At 39.8% G+C, this 25022-nt stretch overlaps 3 protein-coding genes across 4 annotated transcripts; 2 read left to right on the top strand and 1 right to left on the bottom strand.

Moving 5' to 3' along the window:
• Position 1: 1 nt before the first annotated feature.
• prr15la (proline rich 15 like a) lies at positions 2-13510 on the top strand. Its single transcript, XM_057347083.1, has 2 exons — positions 2-921; positions 12257-13510. The coding sequence occupies exons 1-2, from the start codon at positions 903-905 to the stop codon at positions 12607-12609; spliced, it is 372 nt and encodes a 123-aa protein (XP_057203066.1). The 5' UTR covers positions 2-902; the 3' UTR covers positions 12610-13510.
• A 567-nt stretch (positions 13511-14077) lies between these two features.
• On the top strand, positions 14078-16595 carry atf4b (activating transcription factor 4b). The gene is made up of 3 exons (XM_057346235.1): positions 14078-14243; positions 14990-15388; positions 15501-16595. Exons 2-3 carry the CDS (start codon positions 15088-15090, stop codon positions 16448-16450), a joined length of 1251 nt encoding a protein of 416 aa, XP_057202218.1. The 5' UTR covers positions 14078-14243; positions 14990-15087; the 3' UTR covers positions 16451-16595.
• Positions 16596-16714: 119 nt separating this feature from the next.
• On the bottom strand, positions 16715-24486 carry si:dkey-110g7.8 (GTPase IMAP family member 8). 2 transcript variants are annotated; one of them, XM_057346234.1, is made up of 6 exons: positions 24101-24486; positions 20158-20283; positions 19301-20038; positions 18654-19235; positions 18452-18532; positions 16715-18351 (listed from the first exon to the last, which is right to left on the bottom strand). In XM_057346234.1, the coding sequence occupies exons 1-5, from the start codon at positions 24129-24131 to the stop codon at positions 18480-18482; spliced, it is 1530 nt and encodes a 509-aa protein (XP_057202217.1). In that variant the 5' UTR covers positions 24132-24486; the 3' UTR covers positions 16715-18351; positions 18452-18479. The 2 variants fall into 2 exon arrangements, with proteins under 2 accessions (XP_057202217.1, XP_057202216.1); XM_057346233.1 differs by having other exon boundaries at positions 16715-18532.
• Between the last annotated feature and the right edge of the window lie 536 nt (positions 24487-25022).

The raw sequence follows: 25022 nt of genomic DNA, 5'->3' as shown, positions 1-25022 counted from the left end.
ACACACACACACATACCTGTATATGTCGGAAAACGTTTCCATAGACAGAAAATGCAATCTCTCTGAATCAGAGTTAAAACATTTAACGCTTATTCAAATATATTAATAACAATTCATTAAAAATTGTGTATGCATGTTATGTAGGTGTGCTTGGTGAGTTAACCGCAGTTCGGTTTTGAAAAGAATTTAAGCAGGCTTGACAAAAATATGTACACACAACACATGAGCAAATCTTCTTGAGTCAAGACCCAAAAATGACCAAAACGTCAAAAGCAGGAGAGGATGAACAAAACATTGATAACTGATACAATTTTAGTCAATGTATACTTCATTTTCTGCTAAATGTTTGTTTTGCCAGGCATTTTGTATGTTAGAATAAAACTATATTTCTGCACTTTTTTGCCAAATAATTCTGTCAAATAAATACCTTATCCAAGTTCTCCCTTGTTTACTCAACTGTCCTTATTCTATTGTAAAACCTGTTCATTTAGAAGTTATGGCATGAAAGATATTTTTAGGGGAACTGACTAAACATTTTACTGTAGATTCCTCAGTTCTTATAATAAAATGGTGGCAGGTTCATACTGTCCTTTATAAATATAAAGTTTTGTAGTCCTCATATATGAATAGGAATAGTGCTTGAAGGAAGGACATCTCTCAAACTGTCTTTCCATCGTGACTTTCAGCAGAATGTAATGAGAGAAGCCACCCAGAAAGCGATGACCTTTGACCCTGTCGTAATGCCAGCCTCCGGGCGTGCTGACTTCACAGACACAGATGCACACAGCTCTTTCTGTTCTGGTTTTCAGCTGTCCAGGCCGTGGAGCCATTGGGATAAAAGCTTATAGACGTGGAGAGTGACCGAACCCCCGGGCCTGTTCTGGACTCCACTGTTGACTAGAATGGACAGCTGTCGCCCAGGTAACAGGGAGGGCGGGGTTATGGGGTAATGTGGGCTGTTTGTGTTCTGGTTTTTGGTCTATGATATAATAAAGTACATAAATCACCAGTGTGATTATGAGTAATACAATTTTTGTGAACACAACTCAGAACAAAAGAGGACTTTACTAAATTAATCCCACATAGAAGTGTGTGTGTGCGTGGATGGTTTGACAAGCCGAGGAGATTCAACTTTGCTGTAGCTCTCCAGATGCCATCGCCATGGCTACACCAGGCTGGGAACCTGACCCTTGACCTCTCAGAGGGTCACTAAGTGACCCCTGCTGTTTGTACAGAGAAACTTCTTAGTGACAAGCAAAAGGGAAAGACATCTGGTAATGTGTGTGTGTCTAGCGAATTACTGGACATAATAGAGTGATCTTCACTAAAAAACAAAAGACGTCCATGCTTGTGTGACGGGCATGTGTTTTAATTATTTTAAATGTGTTTATTTTTAAGATGCTGGGATAAATTACTTGTATAAATAATTTGTCTCTGTTGAATCTAAATAAGCAACCAATGTTAAAAAATCATTTCATGTGAAAAAATCCATTTTTTGCTCCCTCACGTTTTCCTTTTCCATATTTATTTAATATATGACATGCATGCCGATTTAAAGGGATACTTCACCCAAAAATTCTGGGTGTCATCATTTACTCACCTTCGAGTTGTTCCAAATCTGTATTAATTTCTTTGTTCTGATGAACACAGAGAAATATATTTGGAATAACGCTTATAACCAGACAGATTTTGCCCCCCATTGACTCCCATAGTAGGAAATAAAACAATGGAAGTCAAAAGTGCCCCCAGAACTGTTTGCTGTCGTACATTCTTCAAAATATCTTCTTTTGTGTTCAGCAGAACAAAAAAATGATAAAGTAATTTTTCCTATTATGGTAATCAATGGGGGGGGGGTAATCAGACCGTATCTGTCTGGTTATAAGCATTCTTCCAAATATCTTTCTCTGTGTGAGTGAGTAAAAGATTACAGAATTTTCATTTTTGGGTGAAGTATCCCTTTAACATAACTTTTGTTTTGTATTCTTTCGCTCTCTCTCTCTGTCTGCCTTTGCCTCTTTCTCTGTCTATGTTGCCCACATTTGTAATGAATGCATCTCTCTATCTCTGCCTGCAAACCAATTTGCATACTATTTATTCTAGACACTATGGATGATTTAGAATTAGTGGATAATAGGTTCAGCCTTCATGCAGGATTTTGAAAGTTATGCATAAGTGCATGTTTTTTGGGGGCTGATATTGCTCACAATACCCTGCATAAATTAAAATTTTCATTTGAATATTTGAATAAACATCTAATCACAAAGAGTATGGAGCGGTATCTTACTACGTAGTTTGAAGTACAGGCTTTCCCATCATCAGTGAAGTACATATTTTAGTGCATAGTGCAAGTATGCAAATTGAGACATATCCCCTTTTATTTTGACTTAACCAAGAACAAAATATTATTTCAAAGTGCTTAAATAAAACATGAAAGATTTCACTGGCTTACAACGAAATCAGCTATTACAAGGAAAGTTCACCCACAAATGAAAATTCTTTGATCATTCACTCACCTTCATGTTATTCCAAACCTGTCTGATTTACTTTATTTTGCAGAACCAAAAATGAAGATATTTTGAAGAGCGTTGGTAACCAAACCACACTGGCCCCCATTGACTTCCACTATATGAATACAAAACCCCAACATGTCTCAAAATATCTCCATTTGTGTTCAATGGAAGAAAAAAGCCAAACATGTTTGGAATGACATGAGGGTGAATAAATGATGACAGACTTTTCCTTTTTTGAGTGAACTGTTCCTTTAAAATTTGCAGTCTTTAGTCACTGAATGTCACATTGACAGGAGCTTGGGCCCAGAGGACCACAGGGCAATAGTGCAGGATAATATACAGAACAGAAACAAGCAGGAGTCCTGCAGAACCCAAACACACATCCTGTCTCTTGTAAGACTCCCATGTGCTGCGGTATATCACATTTCCATGTTCCGTCTCCAGAACGCTGCCAGTCAACGCACCTACGACAGAGAGCAAATGAATGTGTGCGTTTTAGTGTGATGCATCACATATGGCCCAAATGATCTGGCAACTCTATTTATTACACGCAAGAAGTTAAATTGAGCTTTATGAAGAGTGTGTGAACATACAGCCCTGATGTTACACAGGCCTGAATGAGCGTGTGTGTGTCTGGAATTTCTATATAACATAGTTAGTGGCCGTTTCTCTCCCAAGCACACTGAATCGAGGTCTGTCAACCGCTTTTTAAAAAAATATATGAAGTTTTCCACATCTTGATTACTGCCATCTTCAATCACATCTCATTGGACAGCCATAAGGGAAAGCGCATTTTAATTAGTCATATTAATTAATACAGCTGTTGGAGTCTCGGTCCGCCTCCCTTTACCATCAAATCATTTCACATGCCCCATCCAGAATTCACGCAACATTGAATTGTACTTCTCGAATTTGATCTTACTTTCCAGGTGCAATTGATTCCAATTAGTTCCTGAGTCATAAGAGAATTTTCTTGAAATCGTATTATTGTTTGTAGCCAGATGACTTCCATTAATACCTAAACCTCTCTCTGGAGTTGTGCTCCCATGAGCTCTAATGCAATAAAGCATCTTTAACTACCATCTGCCCTGAATTATAAACTAATTGCCTAATAACCTCCAATATACAGTAGATGAACAGAAAATCATGTTGTAGTATTTTAATAATGCACCTGCGTAATACGTTAAACTTGCATTCTAGATTCTGCCAGGTGATACCTATTTACAATTTAATACACATTTTTAATTCAAGAAATAAAAACAAATGTCGGAATGTGTGCTGGAAGAGCTCTGTCAGTGCCTTCCGGAGATGATCGTGCCGGGTTTTATTGTGAATGAGTGATGCTGTGTTTTCATAACCAAGACAGATCCGCCGCACTTACGTTAGATAATTCAGAGCGTCGTTTTATTACACACTTTATTAAAGCACTCTGACCAAAAACGGGAGGCTGCAAAATCCACACCATTATTTTTCCTAACGTCTGTGATCTATCTCTGTGTAGTAGAGCGCCCGGAAAAGGAGCCACCTTGTGTGTGTGTGTGTGTGTGTGTAAGTACAGTAAATATGTGTGGGCCTTGTTTTGTTTATAAAATAGCTGTGATTGCTCTAGGTCACTGTACATAACATAAAATACTACACGCTTATAATGAACATTTTGGCACAGAATATCCAAAAATGTGATGTCTTTCAGATTCTTTGTCTCCTGTGAATCTTTTATTTGAATCGATAGATGTCCAGCGTCATCTACAAGTCCAGCTGTGCTGATCCGGACTCACTGATGTGTGTGTGTGTGTGTGTGTGTGTGTGTGTGTGTGAGAGAGAGAGAGAGAGAGAGACCAGCTGAGCGAGGTGAGGTGTGTAACTCGGGCCATGCTGATGTATGTGTTTGGCATTCTTATGGTAATGGTGTCAGATAGCATGTAATGAATTCATTATACAGCCTTATTACAACCTCATCTGCACACAGACAACCACCCAGGGACATACTGTACGTGTGTGTGGGTGTGTGAACGCAGGAGAACATTAGGAGAGTACGTTCAGTGCGAAAACATTATATGGCTTTATAATTCCTAATACAATAATAATGATCGTGCTTGCGCTTATGTCATTTAAACTGTTGAATATTTCACGGTAAAGCATTTAAATGCTTGTATGTAATCACATTCTAACACAATCATTTTCAGTCAATTTATTCCGTTCTTTCTCATCACCTCTATGCAAGCGTTGTGTTGTTTAAAGCGCGAATCTGCAGTCTGCGGCGGATAATGTTTGTGTGCTATGTAACGATCTAGAGCTCATACAGTGGGGTTAGGAGTTAGATAAATCTCCAAGAGAATAAATAATGCATGTGTAGTGTGTAAGTGTGTGTGTTATGCAAATGATCTTTTCAGCCCAACCCTGTTTCTTTAGTTATTTTCCTGATTAAAAGGTAAGAACAATGGGGTTGGTAAAATGTTTGAATACACACACCTGATGTCAGTTTCACTCCGGAGGATGTGAGCAGCTGAATTGTCGGACTTAAAATCTATTCTTCGATTTTTTTGCACACAAAGGGAGCAGGGTATTGCTAATTATACACTTGACATATTATATATTATAATTAGCGATAATGAGGATGAGAAGGAAGCTTGATTTGTTCATGCAAGTGCTGGAGGTAGATGGATCATTGGCTGTGTTAGGAATGTCACACAAGCACACTGTTCAGTGCACAGTATGTGCTGCATGTGCCGGCCCACAACCACTAGAGATATTAAGGGGGGTGATATTTAAAGTGCATACTTAATGCAACATATTAGTATTTGCTATAATAAACTGCAGTAAATTGTTTGTATTTGTTAATGTATACTACATTATTATGTAGTATTAACTATAGATGGTTTCAAAGCACAAAAAATAAATAAACGTTACTGTGCATGCGTGCTTTTGTGGCCCAAACGTAACTTCCGGTACACATATGCAAAGAACAGAGTCCCTGTAGATGATTTCTGATAACAAGGAAAAGCTAGTAAGTTAAAAGTATGTCTAGACAGTATTACTTTGGGTTACCAGTAGAAGAACCGTTACATGGCTAAACTTAAATGTGCCAAAGTTTTGTTTATTAAAAAAATTATATACAATAAAATTGAACAAAGTTCAAATTTAATTTTTTTAAATTTAAGTTTAAATGAAATATTATTAGCCACTAGACAGCAGTGGCGCCCCATGGATTTCTTTTTATGGGGTGGCACAAAGGGGCCAGTACAAATCTTAGGGTGGCACATTTCAAAAAATGTATTATGCCTTAATCTAATGGTTAAGAGTTTTGACATGGCCATTAATACTACTTGGAACATGTAAAGTTTTTACTAGTATTATGATTAATAAATATTACTACTATTATTCTAATATAAAAATAAAATTATTTAAAAATCTCATTCTGGTTGGGGGGCCAATGGGGGACAGTGACTTTTTGGGGAGACGCGGCCCCCCCTTGGGTGCGCCACTGCTAGACAGACCGATGAGCAAACACAGGCCGGAAGTTAACTTCGGACCAATCACGTGGGTCCGATGAAACCGTCTATAGTGATTTTATGTGGTAAACAAACTATTGTATTTTGCTTTTATTGTTCAAAAACTAATAGTATCTAGGAATTTTACCATAGTAAATACTAAAGTATATTACTGTACTGTATATGCGCGCAGATAAGAGGGGCCTCTACACCAACACGTCAGCTCTCAAACACAAAATCTTTCTTTCTCTCACCATCTTGTTCCTCGCGCTCCGCTCTGCTTCATATTTCTCCATTACGCAGGTTTTTAAACACCTCTTGTACCGCTATTAGAGAAAAAAGGAGCCGAAGAAGAAGAAGTTCTGCACTATTTACCCCGTCAGACTATCAATCAACGTCGCTCTCGCTGCCCCGTCTTGGGCGTAAAGACAGCGCCGCGCGGCCAGCCATTTGTCAAAGCGGCCCCGGAGGCTACGCATGGCTGTGTCCGGGGAGGACGGCCTGTCGTCGGGCCGACTTGGATGAACGAAAGCGCTATGCAAATTAGTGGCTAATCTGTGGCGGAACACAGGCGCGCCCGGCTCGCAGGTTCCATTACTCCTCTTTAGCTCGCTTGATTATGATTAAACTGATGCCTGCCCATCGGTTTTAACCCTTTTGCCCGCCAAAAAGCAGCCCGGTGCGGATGCTTCGGTTTGGCTGGAGGCGTGCGGAAGATGAACTGTCTGTTTATATAAATAAATACGCTAAGTTTGAGACTCGGGCCTCAAGTCACGATGGCTCCCCGTGGATTCAGGAGTTTAGAGTTGGAAACTTTGCTCTTCAATCTCATGAAAACGCCGTTGCTTTATTAAAAATGCAAGACACGTTGGGATAAAGGCGCGTGCTTCGTGTGGGCCCTCCTTGCAGCATGACAGAGCTGTGGTTTGCCACTTTCCTGGGCTTGGAGGACTGGTTTTCTTTGTCAGCAAAAATGCTGCATCAATGAAATTGGAATGCGTGTTTTTAATGTGGTGTCTGTACCGAGAGTGTAATGTCGAATGTAAGTCTTGTTCGTTTAGTGAAGAGACATTAAAATGACGTGTTTAGCAGCAAGTCGGTGAGTGAAGAAGCAGAGATGTCTTGATTGATGGGCTCCATTATTTCACATCGTCAAGAACGAGTGACTGCGGTGAGCGTTAATGTGTGCTTGCAAGTAAAGACAGCAAGGTATGGTAGTGAGAACTAAGGTCTAAGCTGTGTTACTCAACCAGGGGTCCACTAGGGGGCCTCAAAATGAACTAAAAGTAACCACATAAGCACTTTACAACAAGCTAACCAAAATAGGTTAGAGATCCACTCATTTTAAGAACATGCTCTGGTCAAGATTTTGAGAGCGAGATTGTTTTAGTTGTTGCTATTATTGGTCGTTTCATGTCATTTGTCCATTCTGTTTCCCTTCTGTCCCAGAAATCTTCCTGCATGCAATTGTTCATGAACAAGAATCTATAGGTTAGGTGAACGTATAACACTCAAGCACCATTGTATTGTTTGCTTAATTCTTTCCTTGACCACAAATATATTTTTTTACTGTGTAAGAGGAGAGGACATAAAATAAAAAGCAAAGAAATCACACATAAAAGAGAGTTTCCATCATCACAAGTGGTCTATCTGTCAGTTTCTCTCCCTGTATGGACTGTGATATGATATGATATGACTTAATTCTCTCAAAAGACTCACAATGTAACTTTATTTCGATTTGTTGTGGTCCTTGATGCAGTCAGGACGACTGATGGATACTACTGCCACCTGGTGGATGAATAGAAGCTGCACATTGGCCGCAATTCTTGCAACTCGAAAGCTGACGGGAACTTCTTGCTCAAGAGTTTTACCACCAGGGGGCGCAGTAGAACAATAAAAGTCTTCATTACGTCGACTCGAGGTGATTAAAAACAATAAAAAGCATACAACAGCTTCTAGTACTCCAGAACAATGATATTACATGTAAGATTAATAGCCGATTCAGTTGCTTTAATGATCCCAAGATTATTTAGTGAAAAACCTTTATTTGTAAGTGCTCCTGTTTAAAACCCAGTCAGCAAATAGGCCAAACGCCTTAAGTGCCAAACATCTGTCTCCTTAAAAGTAAAATGACTCCTGTCGTGCCAAATGAAGTTTCCCATCAGAAGCTGTAAGATGGTGATTAATGGACTGTGTGTTCTGCAGGCTGTGAAGAGGCAGATCTTGGCTGTCATGAGCGTTCCTATCAAAGCCAGAGTCCAGCTGGTACTGGCCTGCCCCCCAGTCACATTGCCTTCAAGTGTTTCATGAAATGTGACTTGTTCTTATTTAATCACAGTGTGTATGAACTGTACATACTGTGTCTTGCCACCAGCACAAAACACGAACCGATCGGCCCTCAGACAGGTCCCAGCAAGCCATCGGCCATTGGTGTCCCTCAAGCCTGCCTCATCGGCCTCTTGGCATCAGACTCTGGTCTGACCATTGCCTCTACTGGACACAGTGTCTGTTCTTTTATGCAACATATGTTGTTTTTTATGCATTTTTGTATATTCAAACAAAATCCATATTTCCTAATACACTGTTTGACACCTAGATGGTTTAATCTTGCCTGGGGGGGCATGGAGAACAAATTCTGTAATCACAGAAAATTATAATCCAAATAACCTTTAATGTCCAAATGAGAAATTTTAATATCAAAAGTCAATCTAGCCTTTAATCTTCTACACCCAATCCAAGTATATTTGCTGTTGTTTTATCGGTCTGATGTCACGATAGCTCTGTTTATTCAAGCACCAGGGGGAGGAGGGGCCCAATGTGTGTGTGTGCCAGCAAAAGGGAGGAGTCATGCACCTGTGAATGTACACCTGGTTTCCAGAAACAGATAGAGGGACATCCAAGCCAGTGAGGAGGCAGAATAAAACAAAGCGAGAAAAACAAATTAAAATTGAAGGAAAAATACATCAATCGGTTCAGGGGCCCAAAGGCCCAATGACCTCACCTGCCAGACTCGACTGTGTGGAGAACTAAAAGGGACAGTGACCTTACCAAGCCGAATAACAGCAAGCTCAACGGACATACATTCACCTGCACAGGTGAGGAAGGATTTTTTCAAATGAAAATTCAAACATTATTCTTAAATGAGTGATATCCATTAAATATTACATTTAATTCTAGGGGTACTCAAATAAATAGGCTCTTGTTGAAATTACAGTGTGTGTCTTGTTTACTAAATATAAAATGCAAATGAAATTTTGGAAGTGTCCTCATAGCTGTATAATTTCATGACGTTTGGGCAGAGACACGTTTGATTACACATTCATAGCAAACAGTGAACCTTTATCACTGACTAATCCTATCCTGCACAATAGAGAGCCTTGAATATGTGTTTGTGTTTTGCGTGTGTGTGAGATGGAGGGGGGTTTTACAATAAAGTGCACTCTTTAAAATGCAAAACATTTCTGAGTTGTGTACATGCACAATAAAAGTATGCATATAGAATTTAATTATAATCTTATGTTTAGATGTTTGGAGGCACAAAAAGAACTCATGTTCATGACACTACACTAACCATTGCAATTCAGGCCTGTAGTCAATCAGAAACGTTACACCCTGCGATGATGCACTTACGTAAAGATTTAAATGACAGGGAAACAGTATCAACTCTTATGCAATACTTCTATCCTCGTTTTACCTGCATTTGCAGTCACATTTCTTTTGCCGTACTTAATATCTATACCACACCACCATGACATCCGGGTTGTTCCGAGAGTAGCTCTCTAAGGGCCTCCAATTAACACCTGATGTTTTTTTCCAACTAGCGATGGTAATACGTACATTAATAGAATTGAATTGTGTTTCCTAAGAGAGCAACTGTAACTAAATGGATCGTCGAGGACAACACAAAAATAGATGCGGCCTGATCTTAATGATGAAATGAACCGAAACTCTTTCAGAGAAATGAAAAGTGCACGAACGGACAAATCAGTGGTTTGATTTGCCAACACTGAAACTGTGTTATCGTGATCTGTCAGTCTTATCATGAGCTTATGAATAATTTGGGCACAAAAAGTTCTCAGTTGACCATTGGCCCGCTCCGGGAAAACTCTCAACAATGGTCAGCCTCATTGACCCCCATCACAATCTTGATCTCTTTATGGAAAACCACAAAACTAGATTTAGATCACCTGTGAACAGCAAGTGCTCTGTTGTCCTGAGAATAAGGATGTGCCATGTTGCGTGCAAAGAGAAACCTTCCTTATCGATACCTTGACGAAACCATTACAATGCCCTGCAGGGTTAAAATCAGCAGTGCATTGGAAAATAATAATAATAATAATAAAGCAAACAATCTTTTTAAAAAGTATACCCATGTTACATAACCTGTTGCCATCATAATACAAATCTCTCACATATCATATGCAAAATCAATAAATAAAACAATAAAACGTAAATGCTATTTATGTGCAATATTCTGCTATCACATGTTTAACAACCGGTTAATATTAACCGGAATAAAACCAAAACTGGGTTTTATATCTTTCAAAAAGCACGTGTACTGCAATACAAACACTTGTTAAAACCAGCACATTTTTTTTAAAGGTTAAAGCACTAAAGTTAAAAAAAACATGGCTGTGGGTTGAAATAGAGCTGGCCAGCACCACCTGATCTCTGTTTGCTCTCGTAAACATAAAAGCAGGAGTGAGAGTCAAAGCTCTCGGAGACTGAACAATATTAGCATACTGTATGAAAATTACTGCTCTGTTGCCAAGCAACCGGCAGTAAATGGTCAACTCCTTTCCTGTGAATGGTGAGTGGATATAGCCACACGACACTGTTGTTTTGTGTGAATGGAGTTTCCCTATTAAAAGTTTTTTTTTATTTCTCAGAAAGCACAGAATAGAGGCATGTATAGGGAGTCTTTCATGTGTGTATCAATGTGTGTGGGTGTATTTTATTTCCACTATGCGTGTATATTAAAGGTGTGCTTGCTTTAATTGTTCTGGTGTAATGGTTTACTTCAAAGAGGCCATTCTGGCTTGTGTTGACATTATGGACATTGAACTCTTACTGGATTGTAAACTTTTCGTCATTAGCAACACGGGGATTTTTAAGCGGTGTCTCTATTATGTCAAATTTGAGAAATATGTACCATATTACGCCTAAATAAAATGACAAAGAAACAATAGGCCAGTGGTTAAAATGTGTGTTTATCCATCTTGTCCTGAACAGTGAGTCATAGTCCTGCACAGAATTTGCACACACAAACTTGACAGATTTCTCTAAAATTGGGCTCTTGCATGTTTATGGAATATATTGGTTAATCTGATTTCAGCAACTAATAAGAGCGCAGTACTCTCTTTAACTATACTTAAACGCATTTTATAAAATTCTGTTGTGACACAAGAATCATTGAATCAGTTATGAAAAAAAATGCTGTGTGCCGATTTCATATGATGGTTGTCAAATGAATCCTTTAACAATCTTGATGTAAAATGTGAACCACAATGACAATGACACATACACATTTATGTTCATATTTCTGCTAATATTATGTTGTTTTTTATTCTAATCAAAGAAACCTTGTAAGCGTTAATATTTCGCACAATTTCTAGGCCACTATTTAAATGTAAGCAAATTTGCGACATTGACCATGGGAAAGGTTGGAGTTCTTTACCTCGGTTGAAGCACATGAGATGCTATTTGGAGCATTTTCATGATGCCAAAATAACATGAATCATCTGGTTTTGCACAGTACCTTGCTGGATATCATGATTTTTCTGTCTGTAGCATTTCCATCCATCCAACATATAGCTTCAGTTTGGTGTGTGTGACATTTGACGCTTGTAACCAGAGCTGTACATGTTAAAACTCGGCATACTTCTACCATATGGTGCTTACTCAATTACACTAAAAAATTCAGTAGTGGCCACCCCTTCTAATGAAAGACACACATCTTATTTCAGCTTTAGTGCAGTGCTCATCTTACTCATTACTCATCGTCTTATTGCTTATGTTGAGAAGATGTAGCTGGAGAACAAGAGCAAGTTGTTTACAGATATGCGTCTTATTATGGTGTTCTTTTATCTTGTGGCTTTAAAACAGATCCACTAACCCAAAACTCATAATCGGATTAATATGGTCACTTGGGCACGACTCCAGAAACACAATGAGGTCATAATATGCCCATGACTTTAGAAATATTAATTTCCGTAAATGTATTACATTTTAAAGTATCTCATTCTGTTTTCTTTGCAGAGTTATTCAAGTCTGTTGTCATCTCCATGGCTACTGCGGAGCCTGCGCCATCCTGGTGGAAACTGACCTTTATGCGTAAAAAGAAATCAGAGCCTAAAGTGTTGTATGAAATCCCAGCGGAACACGGCTGCAACAGCGGAGAGACACCCGGCACACCCGATCCGACTGCTGACAGCCAGTTTAACGCCCGCTTAGAGCGCATCGTGGACAAAACGGCAACGAAGGGCCGCCACGTAAAAGTGTCACATTCGGGTCGTTTTAAAGAGAAGAAGCGAATCCGAGCCACGCTAGCAGAAAACCCTGACCTGTTCCCTGAGACAGAAATGACTGAGGGTAATAAAACTGGAAAATAAGGCACTGTGTTAACACACTAACATGCGTGTAACACAGTCAACAGGGCCTCGGCCCATGCAGCACTTTTGTATTGATGTCCTCTGCCGTTTACAATCACCTGAGGCTTTGCCTAAAGAGAGAACAGGTTTGCTGAATTAGTGACTGACACTGATGTTTGGGAACAAAGAGAAGTACAGAGCCAAAGATCAGGTTTCTACAGATACACACAGCAAGACTGCAATTGATTTTATTTTTGTCTCTGGGGTTGTCCATTGAAAGCACAAGATACCATTAATGATAGAATAGGTTTGACTGCTTATTCTAGCACATTTCCCTGTATTTTATGTGTAGAATTACAGCTACAACATTTGATTCTACAGATTGAAGAATTCATTCATGGACATTATCAGCAATAAGAGTAATAAAAGACTGTTATGGTCTTCTATTTAAATGTACATTGTAAATCTAAAACAGATCAACTGTTTGATTATTTATTGCTATCATTATTATTATTTAAAATTGGTAGGAGCCCTAAAGACATACTCTTTGTTGTGTTATGTAACATCGGATTCTAAACCACCTATACAAGACCAAAAATATGTTTTGAATGAACATTCCTGTTGCAATAATAAAAAAGTTTCAATATACGAGTTGCTATATGCTAGGTATAAATGTCATTTATGGTGCAAAGCTAATATTTATTATAAAAATGTAATCAACAAACAGGATGGGGTTTTCTAATTTAATGATTGTGCTTTTATGTTGAAATAAATATTTGCACATTGCCTAATTTAATTGTTAGCTTAGCTGGCAGTTTAAACTGAATTTTGTACAAAATTGCATTTGTTGTATGTAAATATGCCTGGTAATAAATAAATTCGTTTATAATTTAACACAGTTTTCATTCATTTCTTCCTGAGCCTGTCACACAATATTTCTTTATTTAGTTCTACCGTCAGCTGTTCAGCTGGGCTACTCTTTTTTATTCTTAGTATTCTTTACAAACTGCTCATTCAGACAAGTGCAATTTGACATGCATTGAAGTATCATTTTATGTCCAGCAGAGGGCAGCAGACGCAACATTTCATCCGGGAAACTGTAAACGCCTTTGACGCAAATGGATGCAGCCTACTTTTTATTTCATGTAATTCTTTAATGACGTTATGCTCGTGAAAGGTTGATCAAACTGTCGACCGAAAGTCAAATCTAACCTTAATATCTACTTAACATCAGTGACTTTATATTTTGTACGATACTCTGTCCTATCCGAATCTATAAAGATTTCATAGATCCTTTAAAACCCAAATTGCAAGTAACTAATAAAAAGATTTTCAAAAAGAGTTAAAACTATCTTAACTTAAATTATAACGCATGGGTTTAAAACTGGTGGGTTAATAACGTGTCTGCGCGGAGTAACACAAAACAAAGAGCCCCTGGCGGAGGGATATGTCTGGTTTGCACTGCGGCCGTATGTAAGCGCAAACTCCACGTCACCGTCCGCAGTTTTGTCCTTCCCGCATCTGATTTGTGTTAACACTCGAGTGATTCTGCTCTCTGCCGAAATGGCCGTGTGAACCGCAGCTTGTCAACAGCGCGCAAACTCCTCAGTGCATCAGCAAAGTGCACTGGCTCCGTACATTTATTTAAAAATGGCGTAAGTATACTTTTGTTGTTGTTCTCAAATGTCGTGGAGTGTCACAGTGTTTAGGGTGTAAATAAAGTTGTCAGATTTGTTAACGACGTGTGTTGTAAAATAGTTCCGTTGTGTATATACTGTGTTGTTTAAAAGGTTTGAGTGCGAATAGTATAATGACGTCGGTCACGCGCCATATGTCTGCCGCGCTGGCAAATAACAGTCGATAGTTTGTACTTGTTTACATTTTAAAATGTACAGTAAAGTTATTGACATGATAAATACATATATACCCGCGCCATTTGGTCGTAATTTACTCAAATAATCACAAGTAAAACAGTTTAACTGACTTTTCTTTGTCATCGCGTGCTCTTTATAAAATGGCGCGCGTTCCTGAAAAGGGAGCGTCGGTTCCCTGAAATGGCGGAATCTGTTTCTAATGGGATATAACAATGGGACATTATAATGTCTTTCATCGAATATGATTGTTTAAAGTCCCGGTAAACCAGATCGAATAATTAACTAAAGAGATTACGCGTTAGGTTAACTGGGATTTAAATTTTATAAATAGACCCCAGTTCGCTGACAGTAAGCATAGTGTCACGTGACGGATGTCCATGTATGGACAAAAGAAGTCGGCGGGGGCAGTGACGTAATCATGACTTAGAAAGGCATTGTTAGGCTTGGCTTATTTTACCATTTCTGATTAAATAATTTAGACAAATTCTTGTGTAGGAGAATAACTACTTTTTAATTTTCAATTGCAGGTCCTTTGAGGCAACTCACACCTTTGCTGTACCTGACAGCACAAAATTGCTCAAATTCCCTGAAGAAGAATCATTGATTCCTCTTGAAATAGACAGCCATGTCTTTGATGAGCTCACGGTTTGGCCCGGACGATATGGAGGTCCTTCTTTGGGACCCATTATCACCGATGGCTGACCCTCTGCGGTCCTTCCTAGACGAAGATGATGAGGTTCTTCCTCTTGAAGGTGCCGAATCGCCCCTCTCATCTTTCTCTTCCTCTCCACATACCTCTCTCTCCCCACCCTGCTCTCCTCTTTCCCCTCAGAGGGGGGAGAAGGCTGGGCTTGACCTGCTGTCCCTGTCCTGGATGTCCTCAGATGAGCTGTGCCTAAGCAGAGTTGGCACAGACAATGGCAAAGGTGAGATTGAGCACTTCATTCCAGATATACCATACTGCCTTTAAACTCTAGTTTCTGAATTGTTACTTTAAATACTCATTCATAAGGTTTCATATTTGTTGTTTCCCTTCAGAACATTCATTCAGTGAAATGGATTGGAAGATGGAGCAGATCGACTTGAGTGAGTTTGATCTTGACTCTCTCATCGGCTCCTATGACTCTGAGGATCCACCCAGTTCCCCTGAAGAACTCATCGCATCTCTGGAGTCACAGATAGATTTAGACTCCCTGCCCTTACCTTCTGAAAATACTCATTTGCCCTCTCCAATCACCCCTGCCTGTTCACCTCCAGTTTCTGTTCATGAGATTGACTCATTCACTTTGAATACCCCAGTAACCACACCTTTTATGATCTCTACACCATGTGAGATTGATTCCACCTCTGTGGTACCCCAGTCTTCTGAGTTCCAGGAGCTTGAGATCAAGTCAGAACCAGCCTCTCCAGTCCCATCCCCTTCCACTGACACTCCCGAGTCTCCCGCTGACACGCTTGAGCTCGGCAGTGAGGTAGACATTGCTGAAGTTCAGAGTCCACCCCCCATCGTGGTCCGGGTGCCTAAAATTGTCCTCTCCCTGTCTCCAACCCGCATTGTTCTTGTTCTTGCTCCCAAAGAGGAGGTTAATGCCACTATTCCGACAGCCCCCCAACCTGAAACACCCCCACCCTCTCCCTGTTCTCGCTCATCCAGGGCGAAGCCCTACTCTCCGCCCGAATCGAAGCCTACCCAGAATGAGCAGTCAGAATCACCGGTCCTAACAGGAAGAATAAAGTCAGCTAGAGGTTCTAAGGTGGTGGTTGAGAAGAAGCTAAAGAAAATGGAGCAGAATAAGACAGCAGCCACGCGCTACAGACAGAAGAAGAGGGCAGAGCACGACATTCTCCAGACCGAGTGCATAGCTCTTGAGGAGAGAAATCAAGAGCTGGCGGAGAAAGCCAACTCCATCACGAAAGAAATCCAGTACCTGAAAGAACTAATGGAAGAAGTCAAGAAAGCGAGAGAAAGTAGATTGGTGCGGTCGTAAAGAAACTAAGAAAATTAGTTTGACGGGGGAGAAACCCAATGTCGAAGTAGTGACGTTTCCTTTTAGCATGTCATATATCTGCAAAGCCTGTTCTTCTCTTGCCTGTGTATTTTCAGCTTTTGTATGCACAGTATGATATAAAGCTTTTTGTTTTGTATTTGTCTTGTCTGTAATATCCAAATTACAGTTGTGTATAAATGATTAAAGCCTATAATTTATATGGGATTTGTAGCAATAGTATGATGTGTACTTGGTGACTTGCATATAGAACTATTTTGTCATGTTATGGCCATTTCACATAAACTGTATTTTACTTCTGTAATAAACATAGAAAAATACCTTTTTGTATGCCTATTTTAATTGTATGCTTTTTTTGTCTTAAAATAGGCTTAATACATTAACTGCCTCCATAAAATAATTATGTGAGTAAAGCAGGATTAATTTCCCTTTATTTTATAAAACGTAGGTTTTTATAAAATGTTAAACTTTGAATTGGATTTTAAAAAGTACCCAATGCACAGGTTTTATTGTAAAACTTTTATATATGCTGTGAAACAATTTCACTCCATAAGCCAGTTTCTATTGTCAAGTCATTTTCGTGGTTCTTGTTTTCACATAGCAAATTATATTGCAGCAATATTTGTTGTAGTAGATGAATATTACTAAGCAATAGTAACAGTCACAATGAAAATGAATTAATAAATCTATACCTGAAAAGGCAGAATATATTGCTACCATCACAGCCATTACATAATCATCAGTCATTAAATACAAAAAGAAAGCCCTGAATGTTAAGATGGCACGTTAAATTCATCGTCATGTACTCTAAAATCCAGAATCTATATACTTATACAGAATTTCAGTTGGCATATGAAGTATGATATGGTCTTAGGATTGTTTTTGTCATGGTCTGTAGTAAAACATGCATGTAGTGTAACACTAGCAAATACTCTGCATCCATAACATTTCATGCATGTGATGCTAGTGTCAAGGTTTGAATAAAAATAATTCATTTTATTTGTGATCAATGGTTCACCAGACTTGAACAAGTTTAACAAAAGGTATCTATATGACACCAGTAAGTGCAATGTGCTTCTAGCAAAGATGAACAAAATAAAGTATCTATTTTGATAAATACGTTTTAGTAAAGCAGAACATTCTGGACAAACATTAGAAACTCAAGATAACATAAAATAGTGTGCATGGCCTTATGTTAAACAGATGCAGAATGAAAGTACTGCTTGTTTTGGGATCCATAAAACTATTTTCACATTCATCTTTATTTACATTTACATTTAGTCATTTAGCAGACGCTTCTATCCAAAGTGACTTAGGAGCAATAAGCGATATGTTATACAGGAGCAATAATGCAATAGGTGCCAATACAAAGTTATTAGTTTCAACAAAAGCTAGACCACTACCTGTTGAGAGAAAGAGAGATTTTTTCCATTTGTCAAGTATTCACAAAAGAGATGGGTTTTAAGTAGTTTTTTGAATGTTGTGAGAGATGTGGTTGACCGGACCGAATTAGGAAGAATGTTCCACCAGGAAGGAGTTGTGAATGAGAATGAGCGGGAAAGCGATTTACTGCCCTTATGGGAAGCCAGTACAAGACGCCGCTGGTTTGCTGAACGCAGGGATCTTGATGAGGTGTAGGAGAGTGTGAAAGTATGTCGGTGCAGATCCAGTGATAGTCCTGTAGGCAAGCATTAGTGACTTGAATCTGATATGGGCTTCAACCAGTGGAGGGAGATGAACAGGGGAGTCACATGAGCCCTTTTGGGCTGTTGGAAGATGAGGCGTGCTGCTGCGTTCTGAACCAGCTGGAGTGGTTTGATAGCCTTTGCAGGAAGACCAGCAAGGAGAGCATTGCAGTAGTCCAACCTTGAGATTCCCAGGGCCTGGACAAGGAGTTGTGCCGCATGCTCAGTGAGATAGGGTCTAACCTTTCTAATGTTGAATAAGGCATATCGGCATGACCGCATTGTCTTTGCAATTTACCTTTTAAGTGAAAGTGTGCAAATAACTTTTAATGCAGAATGCATTTTCCACTGGTTTCCTCCTCGTCTAGTTCTTGGTTCACTGCAGAGCAAGAACACAACAATGCAAAAATTTGACATAACTGATCATACTTGACAATTACATTCTGTATGTTTATGTGTGAACAGTTTTCAGGAAATTGAGTGGAATGTGAAACACTCACGCTTGACGGGTAAGAACGGTTTCTGTCCATTCTCCGCCACCATTTCCTCTATTTTCTGCAATAGTTCCGTCACCTGGGCCTTGTCCTTGCTGGTTTTGGTACAGTCCAGCACATGATAACAGTTACAGCAATGTTCCATTAGTTTCAGAAGCTCACCTCCGTTCCGTTGGATATGATCTTCGATGGATGTGCCGTACAGCCAATCGCCACACGAGAAGAGCACCAGCGTGTGCAGACAAGCCTCCTCATCGAACATTTCCAAATGGCTCTTGAGGGCCTGCCTCTTTTTGGGAGTGAGTGTGGAGACCACAGGGATGACCAGTAAGAGGGCGTGTGGGCCCGGATGGAGAAGTCCCGCCCCTAGTTTGATTTCTTTGCGTATGTTGCTGGGTGTGCGTTGGACGGAGAACCAATCCCAGCCTGGGGTATCAACGATTGTGAGGCGTCGACCGGCTACGAATGCTTGGCGACGGACAGACACCTCGGTTGGCTGTCCTGATTCGAACACACGACAGCCCAATAGAACGTTACCCACAGAGCTCTTTCCAGCTCCACGCCAGCCAACCAACAGCACCCGTAACTCTGTTAAAAGACAAGAAAATTATTAAACTGGATGTATTATTTTTTATACAATTACACAAACTCACCTCTTGGTGGAGATCTAAACATTGCCGGTGTCCTCCCCACTTCGGTGCCTCTATCCTCTTCTCTTTCCCTTTGCATCTCTTCGTCTTCAAACAAAATGCTTGGCCTCTCCATTTCAAAGAACCAGCCCTGATTCTCCTGCACCATCTCCTCCACTTTCTGCAAAAGCTCGGCAACCTGTGCGCTCTTGTCAGACAAGGTGTTATCCACGGCATGGTAGCTGCAGCCACACCTCTCCACCAGCCTCTGTAGCGCTGCCCCTGCATGCACAATGAATTCCTCCACACCCTTGTCTTTCGGCATCTGGTCCGCACATGTGAACAGGACCATGGTGTGCCGCCATATTCCGGCTCCCAGAGCTGTGACTCTGGGCCACAAACCTTGCCAGTGAAGCTCAGTGAATGGTGCACTGATGGGAACCACAAGCAGCACAGCGTGAGGACCAGGAGAGCACTGGTCAATGATGGATTGCTGGTTCACAGGACAGCACTGGTCAATGATGGATGGCTGGTTCTCCGAGTCTTTCTCATCGGTGTCTTCGGTTTCAAGTTGCCATCCAAGGGTGTCAATGACCAACAGTCTCCAGTTGAGTATATCTATCCAGTGTTGCTGTTCTGTTAAGGAATGGTCAGATGGGTTCTTCTCTTGACTCAAGATGGTACGCAGTGTTGAGGTTTTACCAGAGCCCTTGAAGCCCAGCAACAACAGGCGACGTATGGGTGGACAAGATCCCTCTACAGCTGAGAGATAAAATTAATAAATTAATAGCAAACTATATTGCAGCAATATTTGTTGTAGTAGATGAATATTACTAAGCAATAGTAACAGTCACAATGAAAATGAATGAATAAATCTATACCTGTTAAGGAATGGTCGGATGGGTTCTTCTCTTGACTCAAGATGGTACGCAGTGTTGAGGTTTTACCAGAGCGCTTGAAGCCCAGCAACAACAGGCGACGTATGGGCGGACAAGATCCCTCTACATCTGAGAGATAAAATTAATAAAAAATAAAGTGGGTGATCGGAACTGTATGCAATACAATCCATGCAGATCACATCCACTCCTGTTCAAGGTAAAAATGGCACCGATGTGTGTGGCTAGCCGTCTGCGCTCTGTGTTCACTGTGTTGTTTGTTGTCTGTCTAAGCACTCTTCTGACTCAAACTGCGCATACACTTATAGTGTATGATCGGCAACAGCTCCTAAATTTAAGGATTGCAGTAGGATGTTTCTTAAACACCGCTTCAGAGGAAACCTATGTAAATCGTCTCCCTCCGCCTGTACTGGCGTCTATTCCTACCTGCTTGCGTTGTACGCCTTGGGACTTCTCCCAGAGGAGACGCCGCAGACGGAGAGGAAAGCGGGGAGGAATTGCACTTAAGATAAAACTACATCTGACGCATCTGCCTGCACGATGTCCCTTTGACGCTTTCTCAGTCTTTGAGCCTGTCGGTGGTCGTTTCGCCTCGCGGCGTATGCTGGAGTCTTCTCGGCGGTGTATTCGGCCTGTGATTCCAGGGGTTCTTCAGGTGCCTCCAAGGCCTTGGTCGTCCCTGGTTCGTTTTCGTCGAGGAGGAATAGATCACAGGAATCTTCGTTCTCTAAATTGGGAAACTCAGTCGACTGGTGAGTCAGTGCAAGTTAAGATGGCTCTGATAAACGATAGATCTGCGGTGAATAAGACATTTATTCTACATGACTTTTTTACAACAAACGATCTGGATTTTTTATTTGTGACTGAGACCTGGTTGTCAGTTGAGGATATAAGTCCTTTCTCCGAACTTGTGCCTTCAAACTGCTCATTTTTAAACTGCCCAAGATCTACTGGGAAGGGTGGCGGTGTAGCATGTGTTTTTAAAAGTTCCTTCACCTGTCGGATTGTACAATCTGAGTCTTTCTCCAGCTTTGAGGTTCTGTTATTTCAACTGAAAAGGGACAAAAACCTAGCGATTACTATTGTATAACGTCCCCCAAAAACAAACAAGGACTTTATACATGAGTTTGCTGATTTCTTAGGTGTTATTGCCTCTCAATTTGACAGACTTCTGATTGTTGGTGACTTTAATATTCATGTATGCTGTGATACAAATTTGCTTGCTAAAGAGTTTATAAGTCTTATTGATTCATTTGACTTAGCACAAATGGTTACAGGGCCAACTCACTCACTCGGGCCATACTCTTGACCTTGTTTTATTACACGGTATCACTATTCATGATTTTGAAATTGAGGGTTTAACTTTTTCAGACCATAACCCTGTGATGTTCTCCTGCTCTATTTTTGATCGGGCTGTTACAACCAAAAAAACTACTTTGTGGTCGCGCATGTTTAGTTCTACCTTTAGTGCGGATTTTGCTTCCCTTTTCCATGAGACATGTAAGCTTGTTCCTCTCCACTGTCCATCAAATAATTTAGATGTTGAACAGCAACTTAATCTATTTAATTCCACTTGCACTAAAATTTTAGATTCTATTGCTCCACTTCGGAGTAAACAACCTAAACTTAAGGCAGATCCATGGTTAAATACTGAAACACAGGCTCAAAGACGAGTATGTCGGCGTGCAGAACGTAAATGGAAAAAGGATAAGTTACATGTGTCGTTGGAGCTACTACGCACCTCATTAACTAATTATCAAAGAGCTGTGAAGGAGGCGAAATCGAAGTATTTCTCTGACATCATAGCTAGAAATTGTCAAAGACCCCAGATTTTGTTTCTAAACTTAACTCAGTTATAAACCCCTCTACTGATCTGCATTTTGATGATCCAGAGACTATTTGTGAATGCTTTTTAAGGTATTTTACAAACAAGATACACGACATTAGACAGCATATTGCCCCTATAAATTATGACCCCTCTTCATTTCAAGTCTGTACGTAATTTTTTAATGCCTTTGAAACCATCTCGATAGACTCCCTTCATGAATTGGTTATGAAGTTGAATCTAACCACGTCTGCCACCGACATTATTCCATCGCGCCGCCTTACTCAGGTTTTTGATGCTGTTGGGCCCTCTATCTTAGCAATAATAAATAAGAGTCTTTCTGTAGGATTTGTGCCAGATTATTTGAAGCATGCTACTGTTAAACCGCTGTTGAAAAAATCCAACCTTGATGTGACCGTGCTCTCAAATTTTAGGCCAATTTCTAATCTACCTTTTATTTCTAAAATCCTTGAGAAGGTTGTCTCTGTTCAATAACGGAATTTTTAAACGAGTTTAAAAATGACTTTTCAGTCAGGTTTTAGGAAATGTCACAGTACAGAATCTGCTCTTGTAAGAGTGTCTAATGACATTTTATTATCGGTTGATGCTGGGAACTCTGTAATACTTTTGCTGGATTTGAGTGCCGCAGTTGATACAATCAATCACGACACTCTTATTTCTCATCTTGAATGCTGTGCGGGTATAAAGGGTCTTGCATTGAATTGGTTCAAATCGTATTTGAACAACAGAACCTTCTCTGTTAATATAAATGGATGTTCATCTTCAAAAGCTCGTCTGATTTATGGGGTTCCCCAAGGATCTATTCTTGCCCCCATTTTATTTTCCTTATCCCTTTGGGCTCAATTTTGAGAAAACATGGGAGTACTTTTTCACTTCTATGCAGACGACACACAAATATATGTGCCCATAAAGCAAAATGACAACGCAGGGCTCTCCGTTTAAACTGCTTGTTTGTCAGATATTAAAGCTTGGATGTCCAAACATTTTCTTACCTAAATGAGAGTAAGACTGAGGCAATAGTGTTTAGCCTCATCTGGCAACCTAAATCAAGTGCTGGGCAGCTTAGCTATTTATGTTAAACCATCTGTTAGAAACCTTGGTTTTATGTTTGACTCGGACCTGCTACTTGATAAGCAGGTAAATACAGTTGTTAAATCGTGTATCTTTCATTTAAGACTTCTGGCTAAAGTTAAAAGTTTCTTAACCCTTTCTGAACTTGAGAGAGTAATTCATGCATTTATATTTTCTTGTCTGGACTATTGTAATTCAATCTATGCAGGTATTGGTCACTCCTATATAAATCGCTTGCAATTAGTCCAAAATGCGGCTGCTAGATTCCTCACTGGAACATGTAAATTTGAGCACATTACTCCTGTCCTACTCTCTCTAAATTGGTTGCCAGTTCATCTTAGAATAGAGTTTAAGATTTTATTTTTGTTTTTAAGGCCTTAAATGATCTGGCTCCTTTTTACCTATCTGAACTTGTGACTGTTAACATAGCGGCTAGATGTTTAAGGTCATCAAATCGGAGACTGTTAAAGGTTCCCAGATCAAGGCTGAAAAGAAAGGGTGACCGGGCTTTTGCTATAGTCGGCCCCAACTCTGGAATGGCCTCCCTTTATCCATTAGGTTGATTACTGCAGAATCTCTGCTTAAAATAAAACTTAAGACCCACCTTTTAGAAAAAGCCTATAGCATGTGAGTCATCCGGAGTGTGCTGTATTTGTATACGTTTTATCTCTTGTTATATGTCATTCTGTTTTGTTTTTACTATTTATATTTGACAAACTTTTGTAAAGCACAATGGTTCAACGACCGTTGTTGTATTGTGCTATATAAATAAAGAAACTAAAACTTGTTATCTGATTCGAATGCTGATCCAGAATCAGACAGAATGTCTGATTATGGGTATATGTCTTTTTTATCATTTCACTGATCTAGATTCAACAAAAACTTTCCAGTCTGCATTAGAAAGCCCCAGAAAAGCAGCAAGCACATGTAATGCAGAGGGGAAAGTGATTCAGCCATGCATGTTTGAAATACCAACAAGATGCATTGAAGTTAATGTTTAATATCACTTACCAGAGTTTAAATCAGAAGCGGCTGTAGCCATCTTGTGTGTGTGTAGCTGGTCTGCTGTCTCTTTTCTCGTTCTTTCTCCTTTTTCTTTTTTTTTGTCTGTCCTAGCAGCCAGTTGCCAATGCTCAAAACATGCTTTACCCCCCTCTTCTATCTCCCCTACTTTCTTTTTCTCCCTCTCACATTGATTTCCTGAAAATACACTATTCTTTCAAGCCTGTTTTCTTCCTTTTGTTCATAGAATGATACAGACAGAAACAGCAGGTGAGAGGAAGTGTAACGAAGAGTCAGAACGAGGAGGCGTGTGGTTAGAATTGTAAGCAAGGTTAATGGGATGAGTTTGACAGCAAACTGCCTCCCACAGTTCTTCTCAGCAGATTTTTATTGTGATCGAGGAGGTGGGACGGGGGGCTCCTGTGCTTTCATTGTGTGGCGTTGAGGTTAGGGGTGGAGCGAAGGCTGCTGTTAGACCAATGAAAACAATGCAGTGTCAATATCTTCCCCGCCCACCTGATTCTGCAGTATGACCTAAACCCAACCGCATTAAAACGAGTGAGAAACACCAGAGCGAAGAAAATTCCTGGACTGTCACTGTGGCAGCACAGACAAGCAAAAACTATTGAATATAAACTTAATATAATAACAATATTTTATTTGTATGATTAATATCAACGTTAATATTTTCATATAATTTCATACATATACAATTATAATTTATATTTATATGTTGCTTTCATGACTGAAGGTGATCAAAGAAGAAACTACAAATTAAAATGTGAATTTTATCCTTATATTAAAAAATTCGGAGGATGTTGTTGGGAAGTAGTGAAGACATTCGACTGTTGCAGAGCTTCAGATCTCTATTCATTTTTTAACTTCTACTTCACACACTTTTGCGCTAAAATATTATTTTGTATTTATTGTA

This window comes from Triplophysa rosa, linkage group LG11 (genome assembly GCF_024868665.1).
Source record: "Triplophysa rosa linkage group LG11, Trosa_1v2, whole genome shotgun sequence".
Taxonomy (NCBI): Eukaryota; Metazoa; Chordata; class Actinopteri; order Cypriniformes; family Nemacheilidae; genus Triplophysa; species Triplophysa rosa.
This window is presented reverse-complemented; position numbering and strand designations above follow the sequence as displayed.